The sequence below is a fragment of the Drosophila obscura genome, unplaced genomic scaffold, assembly GCF_018151105.1.
Source record: "Drosophila obscura isolate BZ-5 IFL unplaced genomic scaffold, ASM1815110v1 contig_179, whole genome shotgun sequence".
NCBI classification, from domain to species: Eukaryota; Metazoa; Arthropoda; class Insecta; order Diptera; family Drosophilidae; genus Drosophila; species Drosophila obscura.
Genome location: NW_024542766.1, coordinates 4429584 through 4438827, shown reverse-complemented (window position 1 = coordinate 4438827; position 9244 = coordinate 4429584). Strand labels below are relative to the sequence as shown.

The following is a 9244-nucleotide window of genomic DNA, read 5'->3' as shown; positions in this document are numbered from 1 at the left end:
ATTTATATAATTATAATAAAATAATAATTATTATTATTTTAATAAAAAATAATATTAATCAAATTTATAATAGTAATAAAAGAATTATTATTATTATAATAATAAATAAGTTAAAACAATTATTATTCTTATTATAATAATAAAATAAATAATAATTATTGCCATTGTAATAATAAAATAAATAATAATTATTATTATTATAATAATAAAAAAATTAATAAAAGTTATTATTATAATTATTGTAATTTATGAATTTAAAACCAAACTATTACTTTGGTTTTATATTTCAAGCTATAAGCAACAATTTGTCCAATAAATCATTCTCCAATATATTTCACCCACTACAGTATTTCGACAAGGGATAATCCTTGTGGCCCTGCCACATATCATGATTTTTCTACGTATAAATTTACGCCCGCCCACCCAGCTTAAGTGACCAAAAAATAAATAAAAGAAAAAGAAAAGCCATAAGAAAAGATGAAAATACAATTGAAGAAGGTTGAAGGCAAGGCATTTAAATAAAATCGTTGACAGTTGCGTTCCACACACAAAAGGCGATGATTGGCAGGTTTTTGGCATTCCCATGTTTGTTTGTGTTTTTTTTTTTTTTGTTCTGTGTGGGGTACTTGCTTAGCCGTTTTAAGTCCCGGATTTGTGTTTTGCATTTGTTGGGCATTATATTGATCCTACTCAGAGATACATACATACATGAGCAGCTAACTGTAGGATAAAGATTGTGTTTGCATAAGAACTTTTTTGTGTATGCTGTGCCAGGGGGTTGCTCGCTTGCTGACTGTCTGTGCAGATTTGTGAACCTTTTCATCAGCGGCTCACACATGTCAACTGTCGCACATAAATCGAATCTTTATAAGCATTTAATTGGCTGTCTGTTGGCCCGGAAACACGGAACCGGTTCGACCAACCAAAAAGGCATTATTTTCTATACACTTACAGAGGGTATTATAATTATTGGTTGATTGTGCTGCAAAAGGCAGCAACCATCGTAGCAGATAAAAAGTGCATCCCCAGCCATCGGTCCTTGGAACTATCCTTAGTTTTTGTATATTATTGTTTTCGTTTTCTATTTATTTTGAGTTTCCAATTTTTGTTATGTTTTCATTACGAAGTACTGTCCGTGCCTCATCCTAAAAAAACACACTAAAACTGGGTGCCTGCCTGCTGCCAACATCCCTTAAACCACCCAGAAAAACGAGTGAGAAACCGCAGAGAATACGAATACTCTTGCCCCCCTGTGTTTGGATAAAACACATGCTGCTGCTGCTGTTGCTGCTGCTGCTGCTGCTGCCTTCTTGTTATTCCTGCATTTAAGTACTTTTGTGTGGGAATCTGTTGTCATTGTTTATTTTGACCGAAAACGAGCAGCTTCTTCCAACGATAAATACGAGTACTCGTAGCCTATCATCCTCCACCCCATTAAACCATCATTCAATCTGTCGTCTCATCTACTCATTCATTCATTCATTCATACATTTATTTGTGTTTTTTTTTTTCTAGACTCTTCTATTTGCGGTTGACATATGCGAGCATTTTGTTGCTGCCTTTCAAATATTTTCCTTTACAAACAAATATTTCTTCTTGTGGTTTTTGGGCCTGCAGCGGAAGCTATAAATTCTAAACAAGTTATAGGGCCCTGCTTACATCTTTCTGCTTCATTCATATTAAGCTATAATATCGGGCTGTGATTTCCACGAACAACTAAACTGAATGCCCAACCAAACTTGGAATTCATTCACAAAAATTATAACTCTTTTTGTATATTTTTTGTTTTGTTTCTCGGAACTCGTGAAACGTGTAGCTCAATCTCTCTCTCTCTTTTTTTATATATTTTTATTTTTCTATTTTCAAGGCACGTTCTGGTCGGTAAAAGTTGCCCTTTTCTTTTCAGTGCTTGTTTATATGGTCTTTCGGCGAAATTTTCTAATTTAGAGGAAGGCAAACAATTTCAAGTAGTTCTTGTTTTCCACATTTATCTGTTATCGAAATCATTGTCACGTTCGATTTGCTCAGAGTCTCTTTTTGGTAAGCAAAACACAGAGGAAAAATTCACTTTATTGGGGATATATTCCTTTAAACTCGAGCAGACACACATATAAAATTGTAAGGATTTGTGCCTGGGCCTGCCATGGATCTGCAGTTCACTTTAGATTTTTGCATGCTCTATTTTTCTGTTTATTAAATATACATTCTCAGATGACCATTACTGGTAGTACACATAGCGCCCTCGCTTAACACGAACTCGGTATTACGGTGTTATCATTTAACTTGCTTCCTCCTTTGAGCACGGTGGAAACTCCATTGCCATTAATGAATTTAACTTGTCTTCTAAGAGCTCAACTGTCTTTCTGGCATCAGTGATAATTTCCATGGTTTGCTGTTGCACCTTCACAATGATTTCATCCTTGTGAACAATTGTGGCTTTCATTTCTACATTTTCCTTTGCAATATTCAACTCATTGATGGCACTTTGCAGTGCAGAATTCAAGCCGCAAGTGCTCTGCTGCTCCGTCAGCTGTTTATTTAATGAATTCAGCATATCCGCTTGGCTCTTCCCATTGATAATTTCGAGCTGCTGTTCCAGGACTCGCTCCTGTAGTTGTGTGATTTGTAGATCCTTCTGTTGGCACACTGCCAAATACCGCAGCAGGGGCTTGACAATGGGATAGCAAACGGAACCACATTCTTCTTCGAGCTCACTTGAAACGACACAAAACTACAGCACACAAAATATTATGGCAGAAAGTCTGGCAGAAACAAAATTATATTAATCGCACCTCTGGGTTATCGGCTAGCCGGTTGCCGTGGCCCAACAAAATATAAGCAAAAATCAACAACAATATTACGCGTATGCTCGACATTTTCTAGGAATATCGCTTGACTCTCTGCGAATGCAAAGGAATTGCCACTGATTTCGTCTTGACTTGGAAGCTGCTATAAAGTCTATCTGCCATATTCTATGAGTTCTTATCAGAATTCTTCTATCAGCATTATTTAGATGAGAGCCACGACTGTGCCTGGGAATGATCAGTGATTGGAGGCAGCAGCAGCTGATCGTGAGGCATTATCAGAGACAGAGAGAGACAGAGAGAGAGAGAGAGAGAGAGTAGAGTAGAGTGTCAGATCGAGATAACTACTTGAAATTTCACCTTTTGTCTTGCATTATATTCAATTACTTGCGGGTTTCCTTTTTTACGACTTAAGGAAATTATGTATCGGGCACTCAGGGCACTCAAACACCCGAAATAAAATCCCAGAAAGATACAAAAAAAAGACATTTCGGTGTTACACTTGAAATTTATGACATCCTCTGTGCTGGTTGCCTGGGTGCCTGGGTGCCTGCCCGGCCTGCCTCGTGCATTGTCTTAATGATTAGCCTTTGTCCTTCAGAGCTCCCTGTAGCGAGTGAAAGAGCTCTACTTTCACCCTCCGAACCCACGAGACAGACAGACAGACACACAGACAGACACACTCACGTCTTTGGGTTGTGTGTTAAGATGTGTATCGCTCGGTGGAACGCACAGGGCAGGACAGGACAGAACAGAACAGAGAAATATCAATTTCTAGCATTTCCAGTATCTGTCTGGCATGGCCATTGAAAGTGTTAATTGAACCATAAGCGTAACCATAAATGGATTTTATTTCCTTGGGCCCCAGAGAGAGAGAGACAGAGGGAGATTCAGATTCTAGAAAAACCAAAATTTATGTGCCTCATCCTTCGCGCTCTCTCGCTTCTCTGCCTGACAATCGTTTTATGGCTCTTGCCCATCTACTCTTGCTCCTGCCATTGTCCTCCATTGTCTCTCATTTCGAAGGGTTCTTTCTTTCCTTTTTTTTTTTTTTTTTTTGCTCGGGTGTTTGCGTCTTAGCGACAGGGTTTGCGTGTCCTTGCCACTAAAGACAGCAGGATCTGGTTTTTGCTTATGCAATTTGTTGCAGTTTTCTCTTCCTATTGTTTGTGCAGCGCAACCAGCGAGAGATCCGTTCCTGTGAGCTCTGTTAAACGGTAGCTGGATATACGTCCTTACGTTTGTCTGTAAAGATTTATGGAGAACCTTACATAACCTTCCTCTGAGGTGAGATTTGTTGTTGCTGCTGATGATGATGATGGGCTGTGTGTGCTACTGTAAATCTCTGCTCTGCCATTCTATAGGAATTTGGTGGCTACAAAATTTATGATCTAGGATTTCGTTGGGATATCCATACGTAGGTGAAAGCATCTGTTGATGTTGCTGGCCCCTCAAAAACGGTTTGTTAATCTGCGCTTTTGTTTGGTTTTTACATTTAGAAATGCGTCTTCTGTGGAAAAGGTTTAAGTGAAATTTAATTCATTGCAGGAGATGGTTGGTGAAATATTTCGGGGGGGAGGGGGAAAGAGCCAGGAGAACTACCTTTATATATATCTCACATTAAACTATCAGAAAGAAATAAAAACAGAAGTATTATCGAGTGAATTCTTCTTAGTTTGAGGATTTGAAATAAAATAAAATAATAATAATAATAATAAAATAAAACATACATTTTTTTCCGAAGTTTATTTAGACTAGAACTGGCTCACATTTAAAGTCATACCAAAGATCTATCCCTGAGATGATCGTTTATAGTAAACAACCCTAAGCCCGAAACTGCAGAGATCTTCACTCAACTTATGGCCACCAATAATTCATTCCCAGAAACCGCTTTTCATATGGCGTTTAGGCCAGACAGCCCAAGAGCATAATCACAACATCATCATAACCTTAACGCTATAAACCTGATGGATGGGTTGCCCTTGAGACGCGCCCACCATCGTCTCCTTCGTCGGCTTTCCTTCGCCTTTCATTTGCAGTTGAGTATTTATCCTCCGCCTCCACCTTCGCCATTGCCATGGGCACCGCCAACGCCCCAAATGAGTGAAACCGCATCGCATCGCATCTCACGAGACACGACACGACACAAATGCCCCCCCGTATAATCACTTGTCGAATGCTGCTCAATAATTATAAGAGAAGGCCCAAGAAGTGGGCCGTACCTTTGGCATTTCGCATGCAGAGCGTAGCTATTAGGGCGCTGATTTCGGTTGAAACCTATCAAAATACATAACAATCAGTGGGCTGGGCTGGAACTGGGGGATGGGACTGGAACTGGGGCTGGTCGACGATGATGATGATTTTAGGCAGAGATCCACAGGCACAGCCGCCGACACAGAGATACCCGTCGTACCCGTCGTACCCATCGTACCCGCCGCAGCCATAACAGCCGACAGCTACGTAATTATATCGAGCAAACATAAAAGAAGGCGATGCGATGCGACCAGTTTTAGGCTTGGGTCCCGCACAAAATCCCCGGCGACTGCAGAGACTCCAAAACCCCTCCTGCTGCTGCTGCTGCTGCTGCTGCCTGGCAGAGGCGTTGCCAAGACGCATAACAATGAAAACGTTTAAGCCGACTAACGAGCGAACCGAACGGTGTGCTGTAATCTTTTCTACCGATGAATCTTTATTTTATTTTTTTTTTTCCTGGTGCCTCCCTTTTTTTTCTTCCATATTTTATTTCGGTCTGGCGACTGTGGGAGGCGCCTTGAATGAAGTTTAACAAATTAATATTAAATTACGTGCCAAATTGGCAGACAACGAAACGAGACTTGAGTTGAGTTGAGTTGAGTCCCTTCGAGACCACATCAAAGGCAACGGCTGCCACTGGATTTCTATGCAAAAGATTTGTTTTCGTGCATCAGAATTGAGAGCTACATATACATACATATATGCCCCATATGCCATGGCAACGGAAGTGAAAATTAGATATCCGAGGGTTCTTTTGAGGGGTTAACCGTTTTAGGTTTTTTTTTTTATATATATTTTTTTTTTGTACTGTCTCGTGTATATAAATCGCTCCATTGGCGCCGCATAGTCATCAGCGATTTAGCACACGTTTTTCTTATTTCTGACGCTCCTGCAGCTTGCTGGCTCGCCGCCTTTCACTACAAATTGTTATTCATTTCTTTTTGTTTTGGTTTAATGGCATCCTTTTTAGGGTTTTATGGTCTTTAGTCTGTTGGTTCCCCTCACATAACGGACTGTGGATTGTGTGGCTGCGTGCACTTTGAAATTGATTAAAGTGAAAGGCAAAGGGTATCCGCTTTTTGTTTTTTCTGTGGATCCGCTTCTTAATAGCAGGAGGCGCTTAAGGCGATTTTTTGCAATTAGCTGTCATTCATCAGAAATGTGACAACATAATTGGCAGCTCAAAATGAAGGACAGACTTAACTGCAAGAAAACTATTGCTTAGAGGTCTCTTTTTGGATACACTTGGGGAAAAGCTAGAGCGGGTTTGTGGAGAGATCCAAGAAGGGTGACAAAAAATATGGGTTTGAACATTTAACATTAAATGTAACATTAGATTTTGGTTTCCTATTGCTTAAATAATCCTAAATAACCATCTATGTTTAAGCCTAATAACTTCTATAACACTCAGAAAAATTGGCATAGTAAAAATAAAACCCACAAAATTTTAAATTTAATATGCCTCTGTTAGGTATAAAAATAATTAAATTAAATATAATTATATTTGATTTAAATATAAATGCATTAAAAAAAGTATTTTAATTTAAATAACCTAAACACTGTAAAATATTAAATTTAAAAATAATATGCATTAAAAAAGTATTGCCCAATTTAATTTAAATATAAAACACTGTAAAATTTAAATTTATATATGATATGCATTAAAAAAGCTTTTTAACACATCCCAAATTTAATTTAAATATAAAACAGTGTAAAATATTAAATTTAAATATGAAATGCATTAAAAATGTCTTTAATACAGCGCAAATTTAATTTAAATATATATCACTGTATAATATTTAATTTAAATATGAAATGCATTAAAGAAAGTCTCTTTAATACAGCCCAAATTTAATTTAAATATAAAACACTGTCAAATATTAAATTGAAATATGAAAAATAGTTTAAACTCAAAACTATCTATTTTTAATATGAAATACGTATATTTAAATCAATTAATGTCAAAATTGTTATAAAACCTTTTTGTTTTGTTTTTTTTTTTTACATTTTTCACTCTTAGAGAAAATCTATTTGGTATAAATATGGAAATCCAAGTATAAATAATAAAATTCAAGACGTTTTTTCTCTGAGTGTCAGTATGATTTATTTTATTACTTTTCCTTTTTCACGACCAGTCAATATTTCTATCGCATATGGTCACGTACAGTCCCGCAGTAAATCCACACAGCCACAGACCATGCCCCAGCCCCATCCACAGCCCCCATGTCTCTGTGGTGGTTGGGTACGTGTAGTAGTTGTGTGCTGTGAAGTTAATAAAATCTAATATGCTTAGCCACAAAATGGTTGTTTTGGGTCTTGTAATTATGCACCTTAATTTCCACCACCCCCCCTGCGCAACGCTTAACTAATTATATATGCAGCTGGTGTTGGCAAAAGCGAAGGGGGGGTTGGGGTTGGGGTTGGGGGTGGAAGGATTACTGTAGAGATTGGAGGTCTCTTTGTCTCTCTCTCGTTACCTGCCACAACAGCTACTTATGGAAATTGCTGTGCAGCACCGAGACTATGGAAATTTTCATTTTATTGGCGCCCCCAAGCGTCGTACTTACCTCATCCAAGACAGAAACACAGTCGGGCATACACAAAATCCTATAAGTAATTGTCAACGTACTTTGGCGCCTCCATCGCCACTCCAACTGCACCTCCTACTCTCTCTCTCTCTCTCTCTATGTCTTGGCAGCTCTCTAACCATTTGTATTTATATTAATTAAGCGTCGTTGAGTTGTCTTCCTGTTGCTGTGGCTTTCCCCAACCCAACCCGAACCCAACCCAAGAAGCAGAACTCCAACCCCAATACCAATCCCCATCGACAATGTTGTTATCTGTTCAGCTGTCGTCGTCGTTGCTGCCGTCGTCGTTGTTGCTGCGTCGTGCTGTGTGGCTTGTTTTACAAGTCGGATGGGGCTTACGGGGGTTATGGACTCCTCCAAAAGCTTGGGCAGACATTTTAATTGCTTGAAATTGATGATAATTAAGCCGATCTACATATTTGTTGTACTTTCTGGAATCTGTGTGTGTGTGTGTGTGTGTAGAGTATTTTGCTATTGTTAGCCCAAATGAGTTTTGTGCTGCTGCTGCTCCCATCAATTATGTTCCATCGATTATGCCATAAGCAAAATGAGTTTATTTTCGGTTTATACAATACAATTTGATTAGCTTATGAGCCACATATATTTGCCTTTTAGCTTAGTTTCAGAGGATTACCATGTCTGCTCATCGATTTTCAAAGTTCACTGAAATCGATTGTGTGGTTGCGTTCTCGAGTACCCTCTAGATCCAACCATTATTTGTGCGTGTGTGTGTGTGTGGGGTGTGTGTACTTGTGGGGTTTTAAGCGCTAATTACATTTCATCCGTATATTTAGTACTACACACACAGAACTGCAGCTAAGCCGCCTTAGAAGCCATAGGAAATAATTAGAGAAGAGCTGTCTCTGTCTCTATGGTCTATAATTTACCTCCAATACCTTTCGCATTTATCAACTTTCTCAAGGAGAATACACTCAGACTTGGAAATACCCGTCGGTAATAGTTGCAAACCTTCAATTAAAAGTCAATTAGGTTACCCCGTCTGTCTCTGTGGCTATGGCAAGGATACGATAGGGCCTGGACGGAGGAGTACTGGTCTGGTCGTCTGTCCCATGTGAAACAGTTTCTGGCAGCTGTCGAAAACCACACGTTGGCTAATTGTCGGTTGCAGCGTCGAATATATATATATGTATTTGATTAGTGCCTTACCCACGGAGCGTACAGCGATTAAAAAATAAAAAAGAACAAACCTTTTTGCACCTTGCCAATGTCAAACGACATGATGATGCGGCAATATAAAAGATGCTCTACTGATAGGCGAAGCTGGGATACTCTGGAAAAAATAGAATACAAATTTTCAGATGTCTTTACGCCACTGAAATTTTATATTTATGTAGCTTAAAATATAATAAACGAATGTTGACATGCCAAGAGAAATTATAACAGACAAATCGACCGAGGAGCGCTGCTGCATGGCGCGAGAATTTACTCTATTTCTTAAGAAATTCCCCATTTCGTATGTTTATCATATATAACCCATTTTATTAACTTGAAAATATATGCATATGTAAAACAAACCCCTCTACATAGTGAGCATACCCTTACCCAAAAATGACTGTGAACGAATTAACTCAACAACAA

The 9244-nt window shown here is 38.6% G+C and overlaps 1 protein-coding gene across 1 annotated transcript; it reads right to left on the bottom strand.

Moving 5' to 3' along the window:
• Nucleotides 1–314: 314 nt before the first annotated feature.
• LOC111064716 lies at nt 315–2948 on the bottom strand. Its single transcript, XM_022352474.2, has 2 exons — nt 2793–2948; nt 315–2731 (listed from the first exon to the last, which is right to left on the bottom strand). The coding sequence occupies exons 1-2, from the start codon at nt 2874–2876 to the stop codon at nt 2279–2281; spliced, it is 537 nt and encodes a 178-aa protein (XP_022208166.2). The 5' UTR covers nt 2877–2948; the 3' UTR covers nt 315–2278.
• Nucleotides 2949–9244: the final 6296 nt, after the last annotated feature.